The following is a 26,362-nucleotide window of genomic DNA, read 5'->3' on the forward strand; positions in this document are numbered from 1 at the left end:
CGTCTAAAAAGCCGTATAGACGAACAAACCTAGCTAAGAACTTACCTGTAACTCAGTACTTGAGCGCCTGCCCTGCAATCACAAAACACTTCTTGTCTCTAAGCGTTCGACCCGTATGGAGAACAGCGGTATGTCGTCTGCAGTTGTTCACCAAGAAAAAAAAGGTTATGCCTTTGAACACGCTTGGGCAACGGCGCCACATTTAAGATTGAATTCACTTCGTGTCTTACAATATCTAGGTGCGCGCACAGGAAGGAGAGATACACAGCTGGATTCACTCTAAGCACGGACTGAAGTTGGTAACGATCAGCGCTAAGTAGTCGCATACTTCTGACTGCGTTAGGATAGGTACAAGCTGCTGGCGAACACGACATCTCGCTTGATCGCCTCGGAGGCGACCTCCATCTTGCGGTACAGCTGCGGATCACCGATGACACGAGCAGCGTTGCGCACCTCGCGACAAACTTCGTCCAAACGCGTAATACAGCGCACAATCGAACCTTCCTGCACGTCCGTGAGCTCGCACAGCTGCTTGAACGGCATACCCCGCGCCCACTCGTACACAACCTCCATCAAACCAAAGTTGAGAGCTCCCTTGCAATACACTGCAGGGTCGATCTCTAGGTGCTGCTCGAGCTGGATCAATCCAAGGGACTCAGCGATGTTCTTGACCACCTCGCGGGTACTTTCCAGCGTTGGGGTCAACGTAGGCTCGGACTGTGATTTCTCCTGGAAGATCAGCGCAGAGAGCACAGCCACGATCTCCTCGGGCTCCAGGTTCGCCAGCACGTTCTCAAATATCATCTCCGTCAACACGAGCTCTTCGCAGGTGTTGATCTCGCACGCCACTCGACCCTTAACCTGCACGACGCCGTCCTTGGAAATGTACCCGAGCCGCTTCAGCACACTCAGTCGCTGCTGGAAATCCGGGAAGAGCGAAAGCGAATCGTTCGACAACTCACGCGTCATCCGCACTAAATACGCCTTCAACTTGAAGATCTTTTCCACTTTACCCATGACACGAGACACCGACGGCGAATCAGTGGCACACGGATGACTGACCACCATCGAGTGCATCTGCTGCCACTGCGTGTAGCCCGTCGCGACTTCCAGATCATTAACCTTAAGCTCGCCCATCAAGTCGACGTACGCGATCGCAGCCTTCTGTGTTGTAGCTGTATCCTTCTCCAGCTGTGCCAGGAATTCAATGCTGCTGGCGAGCTCCTTCTTCGACGATGAAGCCACGAGTGTCTTGGTGTTAACGCTTGAGGCTACGACGGAGGTTACGCTTTCAACGCAGCTCTCAGGCACCTCCAGCACGGCGTACTTCCTTCCTAGAAGCGTAGCAGTTGATGGCGCCGAGAGCTCACTGGTTTCTTGACTTTCAGACTTGCCCTTCTTGCCCATCCGCCCAAACATGCGGTCGTCGTCGTCGTCCTTCTTGCTGCGAAGCATGCGTCCTCCTCCGAAAAGTGTGTCAGGGTTCTTCTTCGTGGTCGATGCCACCTCTACCTTAGGAGGTTCGTAGTCATCCGGACAGAGAGTGATCACCATAATCGACTTGAATACTCCCTTGTGGCTTGTGTCGGTAGAGCTTGAGCTCTGAAGCTCGGTTTCAAACGAAAGCTTCGACCGAGCAGTCCCTCCCTCGCTAACCATAGCAGAGTTGGTACGTACGACCAGCGCCAACTGGTCGGACGAAAGGCCCTTGACGTTCAAAATCACGACTCGGCCCGGTGCTATCGCACTTTTAGCTGCTTGGATATTGTTTGTCAGGAGCCACTTGGTCAGCTTTTTCTCCAGTTCACGCTTTTCACGCTTCAGCTGGTAGAATTCCTGCATCTGTGCAAGCTCGCCGCTAGCCTCGAGGTGCGGGTAGTCCTCTACGAGTGACCGTTCCAGCTGCTGGTGCAACGTCTTGCCCTTTTGGATCAGCTTAGGGATATTCTTCGACGCCAGCGCCTTTTGAGTGTGGAACTCCGAGAACGAGCGCTTCATCATGTCTTCCACCGTCAGTACCTCCACTCGTAGGAGGTTCAAGATCATGTTGTAAGTCAGACGGAACTGACTAGAGAGAGACGTCGCCTTTCCTGCCAACATTGTCCTCAATGAAGTGGGTTCGGGGACATCGTTCCAGCACGCGATGATGACGGTACCAACGGAATCAAGACCACGACGACCCGCTCGGCCAGCCATTTGCGTGTACTCCCCGGGCAGAAGATCGCGGAAGTTCTTGCCGTCATGCTTACGAATGCCGTTAAACACCACCGTACGCGCAGGCATATTCACACCCATGGCAAACGTTTCAGTCGAAAACAGCACCTTCACAAGACCGCGACCGAACAGTATTTCTACCATCTCCTTGATAATAGGGAGGAGACCTCCGTGGTGCACACCAATTCCCCGCTTGAGCATTTCCTTCATCATCAGCACCTGTGGGAGCTCGCGGTCTGATCCCTGGAGTCGCTGCACACTCGTCTCAAGGAAAAGATGGATCTCTGATCTCTCTGACGGGGTGCTGAGGTCAAGCTTCGCCAGCTTGTTCGCGCTCTCCTCACACAACCGCTTGCTGAAAGCAAACACGACCACCGGGAGCAGAGACTTGTCCTTCAAAGTGTTGATCAGCTTGGTCCACTCACCTTGGTCTCCTCCAGATGTACGAAGGGTACGTGCATTGGCGCTGCTACCGCCACCGCGAGCCACAGCTCTTCCGCCTCGACCTCCAGCCTTCGACTTATCCGACGCAGGGAAAATTTTGGCCTTGGCTGCACCGTGGGCATTCGGTAGGTATCCAGTGGTGGCATCGTACAGCTTGAATAATTCCTTGCCAGCATAGAGGAAGTGCTGGAGGGGCACGGGCCGCTTGTAAGTAGAGATCACGTGAATCTTCTGCTTCTTCGTGCGTCCAATCCAGTCGGAAAACTCCAAGTGGTTCGGCGTGGTTGCCGAGAGGAACACCATGCCGATATGCTCGGGAAGCATGATAATCACTTCCTCCCACACCACTCCGCGCTCGCTGTCGTTGATGTAGTGAATCTCATCAAAGATAACCCACTCGATGTCGCGGATAATATCAGCACCCCGATACAGCATTGAACGCAAGATCTCAGTCGTCATGACGAGGCAACTCGCCTCCGGGTTGATGCTGACATCGCCAGTAATAAGGCCAACATTGTCGGGGCCGAACTTGGTACGGAAGTCGCGGTACTTTTGGTTCGACAACGCCTTGATGGGCGACGTGTAGATGGTGCGAGTCATGTGCTTCTGAGACATCGCGATCGCGTACTCTGCAATCACCGTCTTGCCTGCGGAGGTATGTGCTGCCACAAACACGCACTCGTGCCGCTCGAGATGGATGACACACTCCTTCTGGAACACATCCAGCTCGAAGTCGTACTTCATGGCCATCTCCGGCACCTTCTCGTGGAAGTTGCGCACATCGACACTCGCCATGCTGGCCCACTCGGACGTCGGGCTCGTTCGCTTCTGTAAGGTGAGCGCTGTTGACTCGGATGCCGAATCCAGGATCGACTCCAGCTCCATCTCCGGATCCTCAACGCTACCATCAGCTTCGGAGGCTCCTTCTGCAGCCTTACCAATCTTCGGATCAGCGCCCACTGCCACTGCGCTGCTCCCAGCCTCTGTGCTATCCCCACTTCCATCCCCCTTCGCGTCCTGTTCGTCATCTTCGACCGAAAAGCCCAATTCCATGAGTTCCCCATCGTCCTCCATCTCGCGCAGCAGTTGATCCAGTACGACCGTCGTGTTGTCATCGTTCTGCCTCATGGCGTTCGCCGCCTTCTCATCCAGCACGGCGCTCCTGATCGCCGCGACGTGGTCCCTGTCCGCCACCGCTTCAATGTAGGGCTTCAGCAGCGATTTGGGGTTCACGCCGACCGTCTCCACCTCCTGCACAACCTGCTGCTGCTCCTGCGCCTCGACCTTCCTCGCATCCTCCGCCGTCAAGCATCCATTGATACCAGGAACGTCGAACACCAAGCTCTCGAGCAACGTTTCGTCCAGCTCCTCTTCCCGCTCCAACACGAGCCGGTTCCTGTCCTGCTCCTCCTGCTTCGTGAGCAGCCTCTGCATGGGCGTCATCTCGTCTTGCTGCGTCTCCGTCTGCAGCTCAGCCAATGAGTCTCCGCCCGGGGAGAAGGGCTTGTTGCTCATCTTGCCGCGCGCGTACTCGTCCTGCTTGGTCAGTGCACTACTGAATCCGGCGTCTGCGCCGCTCCTGGACACGTCCACGGGCCGGAACTCGTACCGGATCTTCAGGGGGCTCTTGACGATGGACGCGCGCTGCGGGACGAGCTCCTGTCGCGGCGCAGACATGGGCATCTGCGCCAACAGGCGGCTCTGGGGGACGTCGGAGTCGCCCCAGCCGCGAGGGAACGGCCCCAGCCGCTCCAACGCGAAGAGCGGGTGCGCTACAGCCTCCAGCTCCTTCTTGAGCGTCGACGGGTCCGCGTACGGTGACGTGAGGCGCGCGCGCGGCAGCGCAAAGGGCGAGGAAGAGGAGGGTGATGAAGACTTATGGGGTACGATCAGCACCGCCTCGGGGGCGCAGGAGGACGCCGAGAGGACGGAGAATTGGTCCAGAGCTGCATTGGCCGATGGAGAGGGAGAGGGCGGAGTGGCGCTGGATGCGGCCTCCTCGTTCAGCCGCGACAGCTCCGCCAAGATGCGCTCCACCGCTGGAGGGGCCATGATCTTGGTGGCGTATCCGAAAGTGTAACCCGAGTGTGTAACCGGTTATGATTTGCTGGCGTAACCGAACGTTAATTTGCAACGGCCCGTTACTAACGGGGTTATATATCGAGTTAATACATATGTACTGTACATGTGCAGGGTTACAATCTGCAACTGTAACCAGTTACGTTTAAGTCCACCTTGGAGCGCTAATGACTGCGGCAACCGATGAGGACCTCGCGCTGCGCTGCTGCGTGTGCGGCACGTCGGCCGAGGACGACAGCAACTACCTCAACACCAAGATGAAGATGCTCATCTCCAAATGCGGTCACCGCTTGTGCGTGCTCCAGCGCGTTGTGTGGAAGTTCTTGTGAGGAATAAAGTGTAACCCTTCGTGCCACCTCTGAACTGTCATAATTGTAATTGGGCAGCTGCGACCACTGCATCAAGCGCGAGTTCCAGCACCAGCGCGAGATCGCGTGTCCCGCCTGCGAGAAGCCCGTGAAGAAGTCGCAGCTGCAGGACAAGACCATCGAGGAGCTCAACTTCGCCAAGGAGACGTCGGTGCGCAAGAAAGTCACCAAGGAGTAAGGATACGCTGGTATAACTATAGAGGGGTTGTTGTGTATTCAAGCTAACATTTCCGTGTGGATCGATCCTGTTAGTTACAACAAGACGGAGGACGACTTCGACACACTGGACGAGTACAATGACTACTTGGAGACGCTCGAGAACCTCAGTACGAGATCAAGATGCTTGGTTTTTAGGGCTGAAGGGAGGAGAGCTGACCAATTATTTTTACGTTGCTGCTGTAGTTTTTGATCTGGTGTATGGAGACGACAACGAAAAGGCTGCGGCCCAGAAGCAGTGGAAGCAGTACCGCCAGGAGAACGCCATTGCCATCGCCACAAATGACGCCAAGAAGGCCGACGAGGAGCGCCGTATCGCGCAGCTGATTGCGGAGCAGCAGAGGCTGGCGGAGGAACGGCGACAGCTGCAGCAGCGGGAGGATTCGCAGTTTGAGGCGGATCTGGAGCGTCAGAAGGCGCAGCTGATGGAGGTGGCGCTGGGAGAACGAGACGAAAGCGACGTCTCCAAGCTGCGCGCCACGACGACGGCTATTCCGATTGACCAGGCCGTCACGGCGGAGATGGAAGCGGCGATGATGGGCTTCCAGCCGGGAGTCATTGGTGGACCGCAGCCCGTTCCGGTTCCTGGAGGCAAGCGTGGACCCAACTTCGGTGTGAACGAGTCCAAGAAGCTGCGTCGTCAGCAGCAGCTTGCCGGCGGCTACGATCCGGATTTGCACTTCAAGCGCAACCGAAGCGAGGCGTGGTGCGGCATTTACTTCCACCCCGTTGATAGAAAGAATGAAGGTCCGGCTCCGATGGAGATCTGCTAGAGCAAGCGTGGGTATGCAGATGAGCTTCAAGGAGTATATCTATAAAAAAATGATTGAAGCACTTTGGTTTTCGGTTAATTTCAAGGAGTAGTTTGCATTTTACTCACTACCCGGCTGGCATTCAGCTCTGTTTGAACAGGTCACACCCAAATGACCTCCCGATAGACGTCACGTCTGGCAAAATCCAGGATGATTTCAATGACAGCAGTCGGCAACTTTCCCACCATCGGGACGCTCAGCAGGGCAAGTCGGTGCTCAATCGGTAGATCTTCATAGGCCAGCCACTTGTCATGATGGTTCTTTTCGAAGCGGTATTCGACGTTCTTTACTTGCGGGTCTTTGATATCCAGTGTCATTGACAAATGCCTCAGCGTTTTGTTCTTGAACAGCGACGAATCGAGCCTGTTCAGGATCCTGTTTCTCGAACTCGTGGGGTTTTCCTCAAGATGCAGGAACTGCAAGCGGCCGATAGCAGCACAGTCAGTATCGCCCAACAAGCGGAAAAGATCTTCCTGACTTGCTGCACTGATATGGTTTTGGACGGCCTTAAGCGTGCGCAGGATGCAGCTCTCGTCTCGAAACGCTCTGGTGATCGGTGCAATATCAGTCAATTCACAGCCGCCAATATCTAGCTCCGTCAACAGTGGACAACTACGCAGAACTGTGTCTAGCGTGCGACTCGCGAAAGAATTGTCACGCAAATGCAGTGTTTGTAGTGACTGCCCAACGACTTGCAGCCACTCCGATAGAGTACGATCGATCGGCTGTGAATCCAAAAGTCCAACCAGTTCGCCATCTGACCCGAGCCTCAAAACTTGCGGAGCTGTCCTCACGCCGACCATTGTAAGTGCTTGCAGATACCGGGTACTACCGTTGTCAGATCGGAACTCTGTTTTCATGATCTTCGAGTTTTTGACGTAAAAGATTCCATACGCAGGAACCATCACACAGGTCCAAGATGCTCCGGATTCCAGCACATGACACCACAAATCTGTTTCGAGTTTTAGCGCTGGCTTCGACCGGCAATTGACATGCTTGCTTGACTCCCGAGGAATTTCCAAGCGACTACCGGCAGCCACCAGAGCCCACTGGTTCGCCCCGACATGAGAGTCATGGCGTATTTGGCGTGTTTTCTTCGGGACCAGCAATGGACCAGAATCAGGAGACCCCAGAACTTCACGCACGAGCTCAATGTCTTCAAGTCGTAGTACGCAATACGAGATGTCCAAATGTGTGATTTGGGACTTCGATGCAGGGTGGATTATACCGTATGCGAGCCACAACCACGACTCGCTGCCCTCGAATCCATGCAACGACAACTCACGAACACCTCGTCGGCTATTAGCTTCGTGGATGGCCGAAAAGAGAGAGGCGATCTGGAAATGGTTTAGCGTACTTGAATTCAAGGAGAGTTTCGTCACTGATGTCCCGGAAATGTCATTACCACCTCCAGATAATGGTGTCGCAAAGCAAGCAGACACGAATTCACAGAATGAACGCATGAAGCGCTTAGTCATCGTTGCAGTAACCACCCTGTTCAGCTTGAGATCGCTCACTGACAGCTCGGGGCGAGCCAATAATTGCGCAAGTGGGGCCAAATCACGCTCAGATACCAAAGTATCGCTCAGATCCAAGGCCCGAACTTTGAAGAAAACTCGCGTCGAATCCGTCGCATGCCCCCACCGCCCCGAGGCTGCCTTCAACAGCGTCTCCATCCCACTCGCGCAATGCATCATCCGTAGTCGGCTCTCAAAGAAATTCAGGTCGATCACCACTGTCCGGGGGGGTTGTGGAACGCTAATTCGCAATCTAGCTAGCAGCTCTTGCGCGCGTTGGTCCATATGACGAAATGGCTCGTTGCAGTGTGGTGAAAAAGCTTCAGCAATGAGTTTCAGGAGTGCATTATCCACTTTGACCTTTGGAAACACCAGCTGAAACTTCGGCATCACGCGTACTTCAGTTGCCCTTCTAGCTGGCGCACAGTTTGGTACCTCCTGGTGACGACCGAACCGTGGTTCACGAGGCAGCGAGAAAAACTCGTCGCAGCGAGGCGAACCACAGATATTGTTCAGCAAATGCCACCAGAAGCGTGGCTTTCCACGCCACGAATACTCTGGGTAGCACGCCACAAGGCTTAGAAAGCGAATGGCCACTAACTTGTCGAAAGCTTGGGGCCAAGGGGAACACCACTAACTCCACTCATACAAGTTTCCTGGACTGCACGTCGACTGTTGTTCTTGGTACTGGTAGGGACGACAGTGCTGGCGCGTTGAGCACTGCCACTACTTTGGTTTGGGCTAGCATTACGGGTGGCACTCCCGGTGGTCTCAGTTCGAAAGGTGATTGCTATCCATGGAACAGGCAGCGAGAGACCATCGCTTGGTTCGGAGCTTGGAGCTTGGCTCGGTACGAGATAGACGCTCCCCTCCAGACACGCACAGACATCAGCGACGTGCCGCTCCATCGGACTGCTAGGACGCGGAGGCGCTCCTCTCGAGCGTGGCCGAGTCATGAGCTTCCGGGAACGCTTTGCTTTCTGGGTGGGACGCTGCGAGCATATGTATCTTCGATTTTGTATGGACCTCATCTTCAACCGGTGAACCAATCCACGTGCGTCACGACAGACTCAAAGTTGCAAGCTGCACCGTTGGTTCATCGTGCATCACACCCTTGCTATATTATAGTAGCCTTTACTGATCAACGTCGCTGCGTACGTCTCACTCCATGAGATTCAGGTCGCTCTCGTCCACTGGGACTTTGTCCATGGTCGTCTCGTTGAGCTTGCCAGCCAGATCAGCTATGCGCTTTGGAATACCCTGAGTAGCTCGCAGAGCTGGGTGAGAAGCAATGAGCTCCAGCTTATCCGCTGAGTTGGCAGCGCGCGCGTGCTTCAGTTCTTCAACTCGAATCGGCCGGCTCATTAGACTTACCAGCATCATCGTTGCGCTCTTCATGTCGAATTTCGACAGCGTGTATAACCTCTCGCCGTGGCCGTGGACAGCGCCATCCGTGCAGATTGATGTTCGCGCCGTCAACACGATCTTCAGCGAGGCGTTGTTGGTCAGCAGGTCCGACAGGAATGCGCGGAAGCGATCACGGCGAGCGTCATTGCGTAGGAGATAGTCGCAACCATCTAAGACCATCAGCATCTGCTGGCTATTGAACTCGATCCGCTCCTTGTGCTGTTTTAAGTGGTCCGTGACCATGATCTCTAGCCGACTCAGCACGCGACACCTGCCGTTCGCGATGTTGATGTTTCGCCGCATCATGCCGACATGCTCGTCCATTTCGTCTTGAGCAAGCCTGGCAACCGAAAAGATGCGAACACCTCCCTCAGAAGTGATACGAGGCCCAACGTAATTCGCCACCGCGTGCGCAACCGCAGTCTTGCCGATCCCTTCCTCGCCGCAGATAGTCACGAGGCGCGTAATGCGAGACTGGGTCATCATCAAAGCCAAGCAGATTTTGTATACTTCGACAGAGCGGTTGCAAAACCCTTGGCACATCGCAGGCAGGTCGTCGAACCAAAGCTTCGGGTATCGCTTCGACTTCATGGGCTCAAGGTTGACAGTGTTACTGGATTCCACAACCGCCAACGGGAAAATAATCTCCGAGTGGTCGCCATCCTCCGGAAGCAGCATGAACTTTTCAGCGACTGCCATGGGCCCTCGAATATTCGGCGACTTCGCGACAGACTGCTGAGCTATAGTGAAGCTTGCCCCCACGGACTTGCCCGTAGCGAGGGCCAAGTAGAACGCACGCGTGAACTCGATAGCTGCGTAGTCTTCGATCTTCTGATTCGTACGCACGCCAATAACATGAGGGATGCCACACGATACAAATGCGTACGCTAGTGGTGCTGAGGAGCATGCCGATACAAATACAAGACGTAGTGTCGACTCGCCTCCTCCACCACCCGCCGAAAACAGTTCTTGGAGACCCTTGTGAGGGATCGGATGCACCAGTCCCATGCCGTCCTCGAAGTATAGATGATTCTCGTCGCCATGACCGGAGAAGTGAAGCGCTCGGCAGCCAAGCGTCACCATTGCCCGGAACGTGTCCGTGTTCGCGAACTTGGCTACCACACTAATTTGCCGCGGACATTGGTATATCCTGGATAACGTACCAGGCCCGTTGTTGCCGGATGCATCATTAATTGTAGCTGGTCTCTTCGCAAACTTGGACGCTTCTATCAGACTCTTCTGCAGGATCGAGTATTCACGCTTGACATCCAGTTCAGCGATCGGGTGGTACTTGCCGTGGATATCTTTCCCAACCAGCGGCGCCGAGAACAGCACACCCAGCGTGTACTCCTGCAGATTCGGTCCTTGCTGCGATTTATCCTGCGAGTCCGCTAGGATCGCTGACTGATTGTTCTTGGTCCCTTCCTGTGCCCCGCGAACATGCGGGTCCTCCACCACGTATCCCAGCAGCACATTCCCCTGTCTTGACGACAGCAACGTAATCTTCTGTCCGTCCATCAGCTTGTACTTCTTGTTCTTCTGCACCTGTACTCCGTCAATCCTAATCCCATTCGTGCTCTTGTCCGTAATAAACACAGCGTGTCTGTGGGTCTCCGGGTCCAGCGCCGTCTCAATAATGCAATGCGTTCTGCTGAGCTTCACAGGGTCCACGCCCGACGTCTTCTTGTCAAAAATGCCCGTATAGTTATCTCTCCCAAGGGTTACTCTGGGCGTGAGCATCTGCATCTCAATGCGATACAGCCCCTTCTTCTCCAGCGCGTTCTTCTGGAACGCAGTCACCGCTCTGTCCACCTCGGGATGCAGCAAAAGGCGCATCAGACACAGCGAGGGGCTGTCCTCCAGCGTCTGCGTGCACTCCTGCGTGTTCTGCTGCGAGATGCTCATGGCCTCCATGAGGTTCTGCGAGTCTTCGCGCAAGGCCTCGAACTGCTCCTCCCTATTGTCCATGAGCGCCTTGGTGTCCCTCCCGAGGCTGCTGGACGTCGTGCCTCTGTTGTCCCCCACGCCGCCGATCACCACCGTCTCCGGCAGCGCGTAGGGCGCCACTCGCGAGCGTTTATTGGGCAGGCCGTGCAGCTCCGGCTCCTGCTCGGGGTCGCGCGCGCTGCGCGCGCCCCAGGACGACGACAGCGTGGACGCGGAGGACACGGAGGACACGGACGAGAAGCTGCCGCCCAGGCGCGAGCCCGCGGTCTCCGCCGTGAACATCTGCAGCACCGAGGGCGCGCTGGAGCCCGCCGAGGACGAGCGCAAGGCCGGAGAGCCCAAGGCTCCGGGCGGCGCGCGCGTCACGGCGGGCGAGAGGCCGCCCAGCGCGTCCACGCGGCGCTTGCGGTTGCCGTTGGCGTCGGCCAGCAGCGCGCCGCCGTCCACGAAGGGGCGCAGCGGCGTCGGGCACACGCCCTTGTCGCCCATGGCTGGCGGTGAGTGGGGTGACGTTTCCCCTCGGGAGTGCGGAATCGATAGTGGTGCGTTTCCCTTTTGGTGCGGATCTTGAAGCGAGGTGATTGGCTGAAATATTGGCGAATGGAAGCGCGGCGACAGAAGCTGCAGTAGGCCATACATTTTTCAAGAGAGAAGCTAGAGGGGGGAACACGATTGGACGGCCATGTTGAAGTGCGCTGAGACAGGATGGCTACAATGGAGACTGTGACACAGTGTAAAGGCCGCAAAGTACCAAGAGCACCGGTAGCCAACCGTTCTAGTTGGCAGCATGGCGGCGTTTCATCGTTGCGCGACTCACTCCACGTTGACAGGCATCACTGCTATACCTTAGGTTTGTTGGTGCACCAAGCGCCTAATAGCAGGGCTAGAGTTCGAATAGTGTCCGATGAGCGTCCCTACTATTTCCATCTTGCAACTGTGCAGCGCCGTCTTCATGTCATCGCAATAATAGTAAGGTAACAAATCGGGATTCGCTTGAGGATATTTCTTGTTTTGTGAGTGTGCTTCATGTGATAGGCACTTTCAGCTATGCTGCGCGGTGGGGGCTTTGGAAATCCAGTCCATCGTTTCAACAAAAAGCACTTCAACTTGGCCAGGCTCAAGATAGCTCGCACCAAAAGTTCGCACCTTGCAGTTATCCGCTGATCGGGAGAAACACTCTGCCAGCCATCAATCTCTGCTCTCGACTACACATGACTACCAGTGGGAGCATGGAGAGCGCAAGCACGGAGCCACCACCGCGGTGCGATTTTAATAATGTCGAAGTAGATGCCTTAAGGAATACTAATGATGTTGTCTTTTTGCAGCGATGTCGTCGTACCGCTTGTATTGGAGTCGCCGAGTCCTCCCCAGCTCAAACGATCAAGGGTGCTCACCAGCAGCACCGACGCAGCTAGCGAAACTGCAACCAAACTGCGGATCAATGTTGACAAACAACGAAAAGGATTTCTGAGCCCACATCGACTATCAGGTAAAGACTCGAACAGCTAAATTGTAGAATTATTATTTGGTAAATCGCACTAACATCGATTTTTTCTCGCTACAGCGACATTCCGACACAACGCTGAAATGGCGTTGCGCGTATCATTCGCAGTGGTCATTTCGTCTATCATCCAGACGCGGGATGAATCGTACGATCCGTCGCACGCTTACGACAAGAAATGGCTGTTCTTTCCCGATTGGTACTACCTCGGTGGACTCAGCTACTGCGCGATTATGGTGGTCTTCTCGATGGCTTTCAACGTCGGAGGCACGATCCGAGAAGTTTGCCAAGGGTTTTGTGGTGTGGGTGTTGCTCTCCTGTACAATTACGTGCTGTTCACTTTCATTGGAGTGGAGCGATTCGACAGTCACGCTGAGAACCCGTACAAGAACTACTACAAAATCGACAAGGCGTTCAATTCCAGCGCGTACTGGATAAATGTACCGAACTTGGTCGCGACGTTGCCGTGGATTGTAGTTTTCACCGTCGCCGTAATGGTTCTGCCATTTCACCTAAATACACGCAAGTATGCCGTGGGGACAAACGCCTATTTCAGTGAGTACTTCTTCAACAATCGGCTCATTACCACTACAACCCCAGCTAACCAACTGTCGATATTGTTGTTGTGTACGCAGCTTTGACGATCATCAACCCCGCCAACCCTTTGAGCTCTGGTCAGCTAAAAAGCGTTGACGACGAATTCTTTGACACTAGCAATATTTTACGCAATTTGCGGACGTTTGCGATCGTCGGTGTCTTGGGTGCTTTGATCTCGGTTGTTACGATGTGCATCCCCTACCCGATCTTGTGAGTATTAGTTTGTAAACAATGCGTGAATATCACTGAGGACTAACATAACTTGATCCTTCATCAAACAGTGCAATTTCTCAGCTACGTGAGGACTCAAAGAAAGCATCCGCGGATCTCTTGGAGCTGCTAAACATTATTGTGGACTCGTACTGCTTCAAGAACAAAAATGTGGAGAACATGGAATTCCTCAAACTTCGCCTTCGACGCAAATTTGACGACGCCGAAGCCCGTCATCGCCGGATGCTGACACTACAGGATGATGCCTGGTGGGAGCAGTGTTTCGGGCTGAATTACATTCTCGGTTTTAATCGCGCCATAAGCCGCAGCTACATCAAACTGGTCGGCTCCCTGCTCGCCGACCTACGCACCCTGAACTATGCCATGTGCCTTGAAGACTACGGGCGTTTACACTCGATCTACATGGCAGTTCTAAGACGGGAGATCTACATCATTCAGACGCGAACGAATGATCTGCTGAACGAGATTTCTCGCGAAGTCGACGCTTTGTCGCCCCGTAAGTACTTGCATACACTGTATCATTACCAAGTATTTGCGCTGATAGTTTGTTTTGTTTTGGCCAAGACCTCGACCTTAAGGCGCTAGGTGCACTGGAAAATCAGGTTGAAATGGCGCTGTACAAGCTCCGCAAAGTTCAGAACCGGACGCTACGGAAAGAAGCTGTGACGCCGGCTGAAGTCGCGGGAAACGTGCCCCTCAACTTGTTTTTGTTTTCCCTCAACTCATTCTGCAGCACGCTCATCAACTTCCAGCAGTCGCACAACAGCAAAGTCTACACCGACGTCCACCGTGTGCGGTCCTTCTTGAGAACTTCACTCAAGAGATTCATCGATCCAGCGTACTATAAGAACCCCATGCTCTGGATAACCGCACTGAAAATCACCGTGGCTATCATGACAGGCGTCGCCTTCAGCGTGGGCGTCTACGGGTTCAGCGCATCCGTTCCTTCGTGTATTGCGTATATCATGGGCGGACACTTGGGCACTTCATTCCGAACCACAGTGAACCGAGTGGGCGGGGTCGTAGCGGGGAGCGTTGTTCCGTCCGTCTTCAAGTTCTTCTTCGTACAAATCTGCGAGCCGGAAGTCTTAGGCGTCGTGCTTTCCGACATCGTCATGTTCGTCTGGGTGGGGATGTGTATGTACGTGTTCTTCGGACGCGGTTATGGCTCCTACGGCGGCATGGTGGCTGCGTTCGTTGCTTCGGACACCCTCCTGCGCCAGACCGACATTTGCTATTCAAATGGCTCCGACAGCTCCAACTCCGTGGCTGTCGCGTCATATTCCTATCTCGCACAAACATCCGTGGCCGTCGTCATCTTTATTTCGGCCGAGACGTTCCTCTTCCCGAAGAGTGCAATCTCTTTGCTACGCCAGAGCATTTTGGATACGTTTAAGCTGCATCAAAAGGCATTTGATGCTTTATTCGGCCATCACTTGTCTAGCTCAGTTGAGATGGACGACGCTACTATGACAGAAATCCGCAATATCTTGCTGGTGCAGATACCGTTTAAGCTCGAGTCGCAGCGACAATTACTGGTGGAAGCTCAGGTCGAGCCGCTGCTGTGGCGTCCGCAGTTCTCCGCTGACAAGTACACGCGGGTGCTTGAATATTCCCATCGACTGCTGAATAACAACTATTTGCTGTTCAAGTTGCTACGTTGGTTCCACTTCCGAGTGACGCAAAACCGGGTGAAGCTAAACCCTGCAGATATTCGCAACGATGTCCAAGAAGATGAAAATGACAGTGTCGACTGTCACGCGCAGTGGAAGCTCTCAAGTAGCCACTTCCAGTCGTTAGTGCGCGACAACTTTGAAACCATGGAGATGATCTTCAGCGACACATTCCGGTACTCGGATCCGGATCAAACCGCTGTGTTCATGCAAATGAAGGAGGCATTTCGTCTGGCAGATAAAGACTGCAGTGGTGAGCTCAACGCGGACGATGTCGCCATCATGCTGGGAACGATATTCGCCCAGTCGGGCGCAGTGAAGGAGGGGCAGATCAAAGCCTACGTTCAGGAGTTTATGAGGGTGGTGGGGGAACCTGGTAGGACGACGGTATCATTCGAGGACTTCATGGACGCTATCGAGCACGGGCTAAAGCTGGAGGTGGAAGTCTACCGACGGGTGAAGCCACGTGCACCTGCACTTTCATCGGACAACTTACCTGAGGAAATCAAGAAAATTGCGATGAATGAAGACTCAGCCGCCTGTAGCCAAGAAGCCAGAGGGAACACGAAGGAAGAATCGAGACCCGCTTCAATCACCGAAAGTGTTGCTCCAATTGTTGGAGTCGCTCGAGAACAGGACACACATACAACCAGCTTTTTCCCGTCTGAGAACGCGTCGGTGTTCATTCGACGTGAGTATGATGTTCTCAATGTGGAGGACTTCTCCATTTCCGACGTCGTGGCACACATGAAAGCTGCATACGTGGAGTGGCTCCTTGCGGATAAGTGCTTCGAGCGTATTTCTATGGAGGAACAATTGCTGCTGAACTGTCTGGTAAGTGGAGCTGAGAGTATTGCGAAGAACTTGTCAGGCTTAGAGGAGATTGCGATGTCATCATCCTAAAATTGAACTAACTAATCAAACCAGATTCAACTAAAGTCAACGACTTTCATGCAAATTATTTTATTTTCACTCTTTCTGATTAGATTACAGTGACAGTGTGACTTCCTCTAGTTCCGTAAGGTTCTTTGCTACACCTTCCGCACCACTCACCAAGCACTGCAGCAGAAACTGCTCCTCCATCGACACTTGCTCGAACTGGTAATCAGTGATCAGCCACTCTGCATCAGCAAACTTCATCCTCTGTGCAATGTCTCTTATCGAGAACTCCTCCACGTTCTGGGCGTCATGATCTCGCCACAATAGGGTCGACGTGTAGTCAGAAGCCAACCCACTGTTGTCGTCCTCGTCGTCACTGTCGAGGTGTAGCAAATTTGGAGTAATCGTTAGTGAGACTTCTTCGACGACGACAGACCCCCTTCGATCCACTACTCGGCGTGAAATACTGCCTTCGATGTACTCTTGCATTGATGGCGAAGCCTTGGGCTTAGCGCTATCCGTGTTGTTGTCGACATCAATATTTATCACGACTTCGTCGGCGCGATGAGCATCGCGAGCCTCCGAGGTTTTGTCATCAGCGCTCCACCGCTTGCTACCGTCAGCTCCACTGCTTCGTCTAAAGCTGGACAAGCGCGACTTCATTGCATCACTACCGGCTGAAGACGTTCGAGATTTTCGTCGATGCTGCACTTCCACCTCAAGTTTAAGTCCATTCTCCACAGCGTCAGCAAACTCTTGAAAGGAGATCGTCGGCGTGTGTGACTTCCCAACCACCGCCATGAATTCCGCCACGTAGTTTTGAATTTCTCCTTCTTTTACGTCAACCGACCGGCTGAACACTTTCTCTAACATGCCCGAGACGTCATCCGCGCTGAGTTCTCCGGTGCAGTTCTTATCAGCAAGACGAAAGGCCTCTTTCAGCTGCATGAACACGGCGGTTTGCTCCGGATTGGAGTGCCAGAACGCACTTTCGTACAGCTTGTGGATTGTGTCAAACCTATCGCGAACAGAGGAGAGGAAGTGGTTCGTAGAGACGTGCCACTTGGTCTGAGTGCTGGTACCTTCGCCTGTTCGAGGTCCGACTTGGTTGTCTCGGATATCGTGCGAGCTTAGTGCAACGCGCTTTTGCTCTACCCGCGAGTCGAACCAGCATACCAACTTGAACAGTAAATAAATATTGTTGAGCATTCTGTGAGAGACTTCTAGCACTCGCTCGTGCTTATGTCGTAGAAATGGTCCTCTCCACAATACGGGATCCGCTTGAGCGTCTCCCATGAGCCTTTTACGCTTCAAAAGTTTTCTTGGAATCTGTACTTCCAGAATATCGCGCACTTCATTTAATGTATCGGCTGGCATCCCGATGCAGCTGGGGAGATGGTAGCCAAACAATGCATCGAACGCCTTTTGCTGCAGTTTCACTGAGGCTTGGATGTTCCGACTTCGTAAACTGGCTGCGCTTTGCGGGAAGATGAAAGTCTCGACAATGATAAAAATCACAACGCCCACAGACGTTTGAGCAAGGCTCGAGTACGAAGAGATTGCTATTGCCCCTGGACTATCGGATCCATTTGGGTAACACAAATCGGTCTGACGCAGCAACGTATCAGCGGAGATAAAAGCCGACACCAATCCTGCGTACGAGCTGTACTCTCCAGCGAAGCAAATGTACATTGACATGGATACCCACAGAAAAATTACCATTTCAGACAGCAGCTCGTTCAAGAAGCTTGGGTTGCACAACTGTACGAAGAAGAACTTGAAGACAGAGGGGACAACGCTGCCAGCCACCACACCTCCAACTCGGTTCACAGTCACCCTGAAGGATCCTCCCAGGAAATTCCCCATCACGTAAGCTATGGTTGAGGGCACCGTGGCACTGAAGCCGACACATGAACCGCTAGAAATATTCCAGTCGTCATCCCCAGCGTACCCTTCAGAGTACCCAACCAAGTGGATGGCCTTGCATAACAGATCGGGTCTAGGAAAGACCGAAGGGACGAAACCACAAAGACCTTCACTTGCCGCGCTATATCGCACCCCGTGGTGTTGTGAACGTGCTCAAAGTGTAAAAGTGTGGTGCAGAATGAATTGAGTGAAAAGCGAAAGAGCGTGAGAGGCGCGTTCCCAGCCACTTCCTCCAATGTTGTCGCCTGCGTTCTCAGCGTCCGACTCTGAATCTTGCGTAATCTGTAGAGAATCGTCTCAAGTTGATTCTCCAGTGGTTGCGCCGTCTTCAAAGCGATACCTTTAGTACCATGCACGTAACAATAAGTGTTAAATTGCTGAAGTTACCTAATGTGTGGGTGGAAGTGCGTGGACTTACCAGGTGAAGACTCACGAACCGCAAGTGAAAATTCGTCGAGACAACGACCCAACCAAGTTGATATAGTTTCCCGTGCCCGTGCGGTTAAAGGGGATAACGAAGTGGACACCAAAGCATTGCTCCCACCACGTGTCGTCCAGCAGCGATGTCATTTGCCGATGCCTAGCTTCGATAGCATTAAATTTGCGGTTAATTTTAAGCTGGAGAAAATTCATTTGCTCGACGTTGTGGCTTTTAGAGCAGTAAGAGTCAACGATAAGTCCGAGTAAGCCAGCGATCTCGTGCGAAACTCTCATGGAGCAAGCATCTAGCTGTTGTATTGCGCTGGATGGCAGAATATCACCGTAACATTTAGTCGGATGCGGCCTAAGTAGCTATGGTAAATATTACGTACATGATTGGGTATGGAAGCAGCATAGTCAACACAGAGATAAAACCTCCGACTACCCCCACGACCAAGTATGCCTGCAAGTTTCGAAGGATATTGTCAGGATTGATGATAGTTAACACTACAGAAATAACAAAATCTAGTTAGAGAATAATGACATCTTCCGTGATGAAAACACAAAACACTAACTGTAGTAAGCATTGCTCCCAAGCGCGAACTTCCGCGTGTTGACATTAAACGGCAGAAGAAGCACCACAACCGTGAAGAGTATCATCCAGGGGAGTGTTCTTAGCAAATTGGGAAGGTTGATCCAATACGCCTCCGAATTGAACGCTTTGTGGATTTCGTAGTAGTTTCCGTTAGGGTCTGCGGCTGCTATCGAACGCTTCCACTTCGATGAACATGAAAACCACGTAGTTGTAAACAAACGCCAGGCCTACGCCCCCCATTCCGCGACAAACTTCCCGAAGTGTTCCACCCAGATTAATCCCCATCGAGAAGACGACCATAACAGCGCAGTAGCTCAAGCCACCAAGGTAATACCAGTCCGGGAAAAATCGCCATTTCTTGGTGTGTGCGCCTGCAGGATCGTAAGCTTCGTCGCGCAGCTGTATGAACGAGGCTAAAATCACCCCACATGCCGCTCGAATAGCCATCTCTGCGTTCAGTCGAAAACGGTTTGTGGATGCACAGAAATCAGTTAGAAAGGTTCAAGCTACCAGCGAGATGACACAATTCCTACGCGGTAGTCGCTGCTGTTTCCGCCACTTCTTGTGTGTTCTGGCCGCTTTCATACCACTGATCTTGTCCATACAACATCGCGCAACCTTCGACAGTCCCGACTGCTGAGAATTCGCCTCGGCTCTCGATTCCCTGGTACTTGCCAAACGTCCCCATGGTGAGCACCCGCCCAGCTCCTTACTATTCATCAACTACATCAGCAATTGAGTGCTTTTGGCTCTCCATTACCGGAAGGAGCTTCGAAGTGCTGGCATCCTGTGAGCCGTCCAGATTTGAATGGCGCGTCAACCCCCGTTACGAAAATCGCAGTCTTCTCCATTTCTGGGGAAAATGCAAATATGGCAACACACCAGCACCGGAATGATGCTCTAGCAAAAAGACTGCTTACCGACTGCACCGTCAACTTTGAGCACCGCAGCTTCATTCAGCAAAAAAATAAAAATTAAAAATGCTAACGTAGCGAAGGCTGTACCGTCCCTCCAAACTCTGTGTAGATTGCACTCAAGCAGTGCCAGATCATGTCCATCTTGGCCATCTCGATAAACATATTTCTTAAAGTTGAATTATTCGCGCACGCACCACCACTGGTGCTAAGTAAACCTCAAGTTGATGTTGTTGACCGTTCGTTGAGTCCATCTCTGCGTGTCTTTGTTTCAGCCAATGGATTGCGGTATACGCGCATTTTCAGCCAATGTCTGGTCGATTTGTACCGTTTCCCCAAAACCAATGTGCACGCTCAAAAGTGAGCACCTCTGCCAGAAGATAGCCATCATCACCCCACTTTTGAATCCGCGTCAAGCCTCCCAAGCCAAAGTCCAAGTGTACACACGTCGCAGATTTCCTTGCAAAATGGTAGCCTGGGCAGACCGCTTCGACCTGGAGAAGCAGGTGACGTTCTACCTGTCCTACCACGACAACAAGATCAACCAGATCATCCACTTCGCCTGCATCTGGCAGATCTTCATCTCGGCGCTCTGCATGTTCGCGTCGCTCGAGGCCTTCGCCGAGCCGCCGAGCTTCGCGTCGGGGCTGCCGTTCGGCGAGTACCTGCTGCTGAACCCGTCCTGCGTGCTGGCGGGCGTCTACATGGTCTGGTACATCCTGCTGGACCACGTCGCTGGCTCGCTGGGCGCCATCCTGGTCTTCGCCAGCTACCTCTTCGCCAACTTCTTCGTGCAGGACTACGCGCCCAGCCACTTCGAGCGCCCAGGCTGGCAGGTCGCGCTGGGCGTGCACTGCTTCGCGTGGATCATGCAGTTCATTGGTCATGGAGTCTTCGAGCGCCGCAAGCCCGCGCTGTTCGACAGTCTGGACCAGGCGCTGGTCACGGCCCCCATGTTCGTACTGCTTGAAGCGCTCTTCGCCTTCGGATACCGCCCGCAACTGTACAAGCGCGTGTCAGCTGCGGCCAAGGAGAACATCAAGGCGTTCCGAGCTGCGGGCAAGACGCTGTAAGGGTGAAGGGGGCTTAGCGTGGTTGCTAGTTTTATTGTGTTTGTATTTCAAGTATTGCGATTCCAATGCAACTTCGTTACTCCATATTGTTGTTGCCACTTATGTACAACGACCATGGAAACCTGTGCACCCAAACCACAAGCTTCTCAAGCAAGTTGCTAAATTATGGATCCGCGAAGTTTGCCCCAGGAGATATGTACAACTTGCCATAGCTACTGTAGTGGCTACCGGTACAAGTAGTTAATCAGCTTCTGCTTCTTCTGAATACCGACGAGGTGCTAGACAATCTATCCGAGCTCATTGTTTTCATGGTGAGAACATTCGTAACGTTAAAATCATTATTTTACTAAAGCATTATGTACATTGGCAGGTGCCCACTGGACCAGTGTTGTTTTTAAGCTTTTAAAAAAGCTTATCCTAGCCGATAAATTGTACGAGTCATAATTCTTTGCTGGCCTTTGGGTACAATTACTCAAAATAATGTTTTTCGTTGGCCCCAAGAACGCTTCGATCTTGTCAGAAGTGTAGATTGGTAGATGTTGCTGGATTCCATACAACCTTCGAGCGTAATCGTCCCTGACCGGCGCAAGGTACATGTACAGATCACGAGGTTGCAGAGGAAGTAGTAAGTTGAATGATGAATGAATGATGTACGTGTTCGCGTAGCCATATTACACCTGCGCTAGGCTCAACTTAGCTAGTCGGCGGCATAGTGTGGTGTCCACATACGTCGAGTCTCCAGTAGCCGACAGCGAGTCAGCAATTCCAGCCATCAGAGTCTTCCATTTCAGTCTGTCACCAGCAAGTGTGCGGAGTCCCTCGAGATCTTGCGCGTTCCGAAGTCGGTAGCCTTGGCCACTGGCTACGAGGTCAGCGTCAAGTACGACAGGAAGGGTTGTGCGGGGGCGACCGCGCCATTGGCCTGCTTCGCTGGGGGCGTAGTAGGCAGCCATTTGTGTGTAGGCAGGGATGTCCGGCCGTCGGAGAATGTGTCCAAAGAGTCCCCATCGGGCTGCCGCGACTCGGTGGCGAAGCGGTCGCTCGCCGCAGATCTCATACAGCGTCACGTTCGAAACGTGGCGCGGGTAGCGAATGCCCAAGAGGTTGCGAAGCTGCCGACGATGAAAACTTTCGAGACCAAGGAGTTCTGAGGTAGTAAGAGCCCAGGTACCGCAGTTGTAGAGGAGCACCGGGAGCACGTAGCAGTTGTAGAGCCGTATCCGAGTCTTGTCCGTGGTGTAGTGTGAGCGGAGCCAAATCGTCCAAAGACGTCGTAGCGCAGCCGCCGCCAGTGCCTTCCGCCGCGTGACGTCTTCCGTATCACCGAGCAATGAGCCTATCTTTCTTGTCGAGCGCCACCGTTCTTCTGCCGCGCGGGTGAGCCGGTTGTGGCCGCTGGGGAGGGTGTGGCGACGCAGTTCCGTGATCTCTGTCTTGAATATGTTCATAGTGAGGGACCAGCGGGCTAGGATGGCGGGGGCTTTGTCGAGGATAATTCCGATTGTCGCTTGGTCGCGGCAGATAAACTCGGCATCATCAGCGTACACCACCCTTTGCTCGAGCAGCGCGTGCGGTACATCGAGTTTTCTAGCTAAATCATGAAGTGCAGCTTCGAAATAGATCACAAACAAAACAGGTGAGAGAGAGTCGCCTTGAGGAGTGCCGGAATTGCTGTCCCCGTTCCTTCCGTCCTAGCTGCAGCAGCTCGACTTCCTCGGAGACTCAGCCGCCGAAACGTCTCGACGAACTGGTCCCCCTCCGACATGGTCCCCTAGTCAATTCCGATAGGAACTAAAGTATACTTTGATCTGTCTTCCTCGACTATCCACTTGTGTCTTGTGGAGAATAATAGATTTTATATTTAAAAAAAGAAATTATTAACATAAATATAATTTTAAATAAAGTATATATATTATTATTTTAATATATATATATATGAACGGGTCGAGCGTCCGGCGGCCGGAGCGTAGGGCCAGCGTCGTGTTCGCGAGTAGGAGTCGGATGAGCCGTACGTCGTCGTCGGTCAGGAATGTTCGAAGGACTTCGAGAAGCTTGTGTCTGTCGATAGTGTCGAATGCTCTGGACAGGTCGATGCCGAGGACGTGAATGCTCTCCTGGTAACGTTGAATGCGAGCACAAAGCCATCGGTGCGTCCAAACCGCATCTGCGGTGCTGCGGTATTTGCGGAACCCGCACTGATGAGCCGAGAGGAACTTCTCCACGGCTGGCGAGATCCTGTTCAGGACTAGGATAGAGACGGCCTTGCGTATGCTGTTGAGCAACACGATGGGGCGGAGGCTGGAGCACTAACCTCGTGGCTTGTTGGGCTTGGGGAGGCAAAGTAAGGTACCGTCACCAAAAGTGAGTGGCTCCCTGCGTTCGAAGCTTGCGTTGACGAGCTCAGCCAGGCGAGGTGCGAGTACATCTGCACCATATTTGAGCATCTCGCCGGGTATGCCGTCAGGTCCGGACGCACGTCGATTGTTAAGTCGGCGGAGAGCGATCGTGAACTCGGAAGCCGTTACCGGGCAGTCGAGCCCACGTGCTTCTTGGTCCGGCAGGACGGGGAGTCGCGTCGAGATAGAAAACTGTTCCTGAACATGGGCTCGCACTAAATTGTTAGCTGTACGTTCGTGTAGGATATACTTACCTGTAGTGTCACGGAGAAGCAGCGGCTGAATGCGCGTACGCGTAGCCTCGCGGACTGCTTCAAACATTTGAGCCGTGGGACTGAGGCGCTCGATCTGCTGAATCTTCTCGTCGAGGGCTAGATTGGCCAGCTCTCGGCATCGGAACTGGATTTGGTGCAAGATAGCATTTCTTTCTCGACGAAGCGCCGATGTAGCGGCTTGTCGGTCGTGGTAGATGCGGATCTGGAGTGCGCGTTGTTGTTCGGTCAAAGCGGCGAGGACTGGGTCGTCATAGCGCTTGTACTTGGTCGGCGCCGCTCTGACGCCAACGGTTGCCTCTGCTGTGTCGTGGATCAGGTCCATGAGGCCGCTCCATTGGTGGGCGACCGGAGCGTCATGTGTGGGGCGGAGCGCCGCCTTTAGCGCTGTGGTGAACTTGTCCTGAATGGTGCCGTCGAAGATGAGGCGTTCCCGTGCAATCTGTAGCCGCTGAGCTGGTATTGGGCTCCTCTGGAACCGGAGCCGGCGAGTGTGGGTAAGAACGAAGTCCGCCGTCACGAGTTTGTGGCCCGAGGCGGTCGTGGTGCCACCCCAGGACTGGGCGTCCATAGAAAAGCGCCGGCAATTTTGCTGGCAGAGAATGTAGTCGATCTGGTTGTAGACATGGTAGTCCGTACGGCGTTGGCTCCAGGTGGTCTTGTGCGTGGCTCTCTTACAAAAATCTGTGTTAGTTGCGAAAATGCGATAAGTCAAACAAAAGTTAGCCAGCGCATGCCCATTGCGGTTGCGAATGCCGCGCGCGTGGGGGCCCATGAATGCCTCTCCGAGCTTGGCGTTAAAGTCCCCTGTGATGACTGTAATGTCTCGGCGGGCGAACGGGTCGAGCAACGACCTCAGATCAGCATAGAAATTGTCAATGTCGCGGAGGGGGCGCCCGCTGTGTGGTGAGTACGCTGTCACGACGTTGATGCGTCCTGTGTGCGGCATAAAAAGCTGGAGAACTCCTACAGTAATCTGCCCGAGTAAGGAACGCCTGATATATATAAAGACGCAGAATATATAAATTGATGTTAGTTGAGTATACTTTTCCAATGTACTGATTTAGTTATTTCAAAATGAACTGAAGAGCAGCTTTACCTACGAGTCCGGAATGATTCCAACAGTGGCGTATGGTCGAAGCACTAACCTTTGACCAGGCACCCTCGCACCACAACAGCGCTGTCAACTGGTCGACCTCGTAGGGATTATCTAGCCCTTCACCAAGCCGGTCTAGAGCCTGCATCATCTTAAGTGAGGCGGAGACGCTTGGACGGTGTGGACTTCATGGGTGGAGTGGGGGAGGAGGTGGGCTTGTGGGGCGAGGTGCAAAAGCGAAAGTGCGAGTCTACCACTACGGTACATGTAGTTTGAAGTCTAGTAAGATCGCTAAATGCGCGCCATTTTTCAAACGAGGGTGGAGAGCTGATGATTGGCACTGGATTTTTCACCTTAGTACCTCAGTACCTTGCAGTACCTTGCACATCCCCCTATCGCCACATCGACTGGAAAATAATATTAAATATGTGAGGCTATTAGTTGTACACCCGTTCCTTATTCGGGCAGAATTCTGTATCCGGTCGTTGTGGGCCCAGTATCGGTGTAGGAAGGGGCGCATGCGTGGCGAGACCGCGAAGCCAACTCCGTGGCGCTCTTGGGTGCCTGGGAGGGTCAGCAGCGTATGGTCTCCGATCTGTTGGCGCCCGAGTGTCGGGAGCTTGATCTCTTGGAGGCCGAGGATGTCGATGCGGTAGCGGCGGGAGGTGGTGCTGGGCTGATGCGGAGACTCGCAAGGGACGTGCAGATGCCCGAGAGCCCCTGCCGGAAGGGGGAGGACGTCACCCCAACCCCAACCAAAAAAGGTAGTAAGTTATATGTACTATTATGAACTATAATATCTCAAATTTGAACGAATACACGGGTGAAGGGATAGAACGTAGAAAATTTGTCGTTGGATTCTTTCCGGTGCCACGATGCAGTCAGAACGTGCTATGGGTCAACCCGTTTGGTGGTCAATCTTTTCGTTGTGTGCGGTCTACAGTGTAGACTCTACACGGAGTTATGCCACGATTGAATCGTGACGATTCGCGAACCACGAAAGAGATAGATAGACGCAGGCTTACAAAAATCCATGAAGCTTTGCATGATAGAGGACCGAGATGGGATTTGGGCCTGAATTCCTCGGTCTTCACAGAACATCAGTTCGCTTTTCTCCGGTTACCGATGCGTGCCCAGTACTTCCTGGTGGCAGTCGCGACCGTTCTCCTCGCTACCTGTGCGACGCTGTCTTCGGTCAATGCCGTTCAGGTCTCTCCAGCTGCTCGGAGGCAAGGTTACGTGCTTCTGAGGAGCCTGGAGATGAAGCCGCGCGGCGAAGGCGAAGAAGAGAGGGCGGGAGGGGCCCTCGGCAAGGTCGACGACGTGGTGGCCGACATTGTCGACGATGCCCCCTCCCTGATGAAGATGTTCAAGCATTGGAGGACATTAACCGCTGGTGAGAAGCTCAGGACGGCTGGCCTGGCCGATCTCCCTGAAGAAAAGTTCATGGAGGTCTTGAAGTTGTACGGACTGTACAAAGCGCTCGGATCTGACGCGTTCTTAGCTCGGCAGGAACGTATCAAGGCTAAGGCACATCCGACACGGACATAGGTAAGATACTAGTACGGGTCGTAGATTCCTGTCCGCAGTAGCGCACTCCCAATATTATCATTCGTTTAATTGTTAGTTAGAACGCTCTTCTACAACCATCCCGGCCTACTTCTTCTGGTGGTTGACGTAACGCAGAGACAGCAGCGCCAACACTCGGAAAAACACGATGAAAGCGATGACGATGCCGCAGTTCATCCACAAGTCGCTGCGTTTGACCAGGAAATCCTTTTCCAG

At 53.3% G+C, this 26,362-nt stretch overlaps 10 protein-coding genes across 10 annotated transcripts; 4 read left to right on the forward strand and 6 right to left on the reverse strand.

Annotated features, from left to right (window-relative positions):
- Positions 1-339: 339 nt before the first annotated feature.
- On the reverse strand, positions 340-4,710 carry PHYSODRAFT_318253 (hypothetical protein; the record flags this gene model as incomplete). The annotated part of the gene is made up of 2 exons (XM_009536151.1): positions 340-4,449; positions 4,555-4,710. The coding sequence occupies 2 exons, from the start codon at positions 4,708-4,710 to the stop codon at positions 340-342; spliced, it is 4,266 nt and encodes a 1,421-aa protein (XP_009534446.1).
- Positions 4,711-4,904: 194 nt separating this feature from the next.
- Positions 4,905-6,094, forward strand: PHYSODRAFT_338355 (hypothetical protein; the record flags this gene model as incomplete). The annotated part of the gene is made up of 4 exons (XM_009536152.1): positions 4,905-5,062; positions 5,124-5,279; positions 5,358-5,431; positions 5,508-6,094. The coding sequence occupies 4 exons, from the start codon at positions 4,905-4,907 to the stop codon at positions 6,092-6,094; spliced, it is 975 nt and encodes a 324-aa protein (XP_009534447.1).
- A 1,811-nt stretch (positions 6,095-7,905) lies between these two features.
- Positions 7,906-8,574, reverse strand: PHYSODRAFT_355797 (hypothetical protein). The gene has a single exon (XM_009536153.1). It carries the CDS (start codon positions 8,556-8,558, stop codon positions 8,247-8,249), a length of 312 nt encoding a protein of 103 aa, XP_009534448.1. The 5' UTR covers positions 8,559-8,574; the 3' UTR covers positions 7,906-8,246.
- Positions 8,575-8,811: 237 nt separating this feature from the next.
- On the reverse strand, positions 8,812-11,493 carry PHYSODRAFT_522007 (hypothetical protein; the record flags this gene model as incomplete). Its single annotated transcript, XM_009536154.1, has 2 exons — positions 8,812-11,007; positions 11,098-11,493. 2 exons carry the CDS (start codon positions 11,491-11,493, stop codon positions 8,812-8,814), a joined length of 2,592 nt encoding a protein of 863 aa, XP_009534449.1.
- A 740-nt stretch (positions 11,494-12,233) lies between these two features.
- PHYSODRAFT_338357 (hypothetical protein) lies at positions 12,234-15,909 on the forward strand (the record flags this gene model as incomplete). The annotated part of the gene is made up of 6 exons (XM_009536155.1): positions 12,234-12,265; positions 12,330-12,493; positions 12,569-13,060; positions 13,141-13,312; positions 13,384-13,829; positions 13,898-15,909. 6 exons carry the CDS (start codon positions 12,234-12,236, stop codon positions 15,907-15,909), a joined length of 3,318 nt encoding a protein of 1,105 aa, XP_009534450.1.
- Positions 15,910-15,993: 84 nt separating this feature from the next.
- Positions 15,994-19,273, reverse strand: PHYSODRAFT_305076 (hypothetical protein; the record flags this gene model as incomplete). Its single annotated transcript, XM_009536156.1, has 5 exons — positions 15,994-17,932; positions 18,245-18,595; positions 18,624-18,738; positions 18,807-19,008; positions 19,058-19,273. 5 exons carry the CDS (start codon positions 19,271-19,273, stop codon positions 15,994-15,996), a joined length of 2,823 nt encoding a protein of 940 aa, XP_009534451.1.
- Positions 19,274-20,157: 884 nt separating this feature from the next.
- Positions 20,158-20,884, forward strand: PHYSODRAFT_288443 (hypothetical protein). The gene has a single exon (XM_009536157.1). It carries the CDS (start codon positions 20,208-20,210, stop codon positions 20,811-20,813), a length of 606 nt encoding a protein of 201 aa, XP_009534452.1. The 5' UTR covers positions 20,158-20,207; the 3' UTR covers positions 20,814-20,884.
- A 1,806-nt stretch (positions 20,885-22,690) lies between these two features.
- PHYSODRAFT_523092 (hypothetical protein) lies at positions 22,691-23,806 on the reverse strand (the record flags this gene model as incomplete). The annotated part of the gene is made up of 2 exons (XM_009536158.1): positions 22,691-22,977; positions 23,476-23,806. 2 exons carry the CDS (start codon positions 23,804-23,806, stop codon positions 22,691-22,693), a joined length of 618 nt encoding a protein of 205 aa, XP_009534453.1.
- Positions 23,807-24,548: 742 nt separating this feature from the next.
- PHYSODRAFT_523654 (hypothetical protein) lies at positions 24,549-24,743 on the reverse strand (the record flags this gene model as incomplete). The annotated part of the gene is made up of 1 exon (XM_009536159.1): positions 24,549-24,743. A coding segment is annotated over one exon (195 nt), but the record flags the coding sequence as incomplete, so codon positions are not given.
- A 951-nt stretch (positions 24,744-25,694) lies between these two features.
- On the forward strand, positions 25,695-26,208 carry PHYSODRAFT_355799 (hypothetical protein). Its single transcript, XM_009536160.1, has one exon. It carries the CDS (start codon positions 25,703-25,705, stop codon positions 26,126-26,128), a length of 426 nt encoding a protein of 141 aa, XP_009534455.1. The 5' UTR covers positions 25,695-25,702; the 3' UTR covers positions 26,129-26,208.
- The last annotated feature ends 154 nt before the right edge of the window (positions 26,209-26,362 follow it).

Source organism: Phytophthora sojae (genome assembly GCF_000149755.1).
Source record: "Phytophthora sojae unplaced genomic scaffold PHYSOscaffold_9, whole genome shotgun sequence".
Classification (NCBI taxonomy): domain Eukaryota; phylum Oomycota; class Peronosporomycetes; order Peronosporales; family Peronosporaceae; genus Phytophthora; species Phytophthora sojae.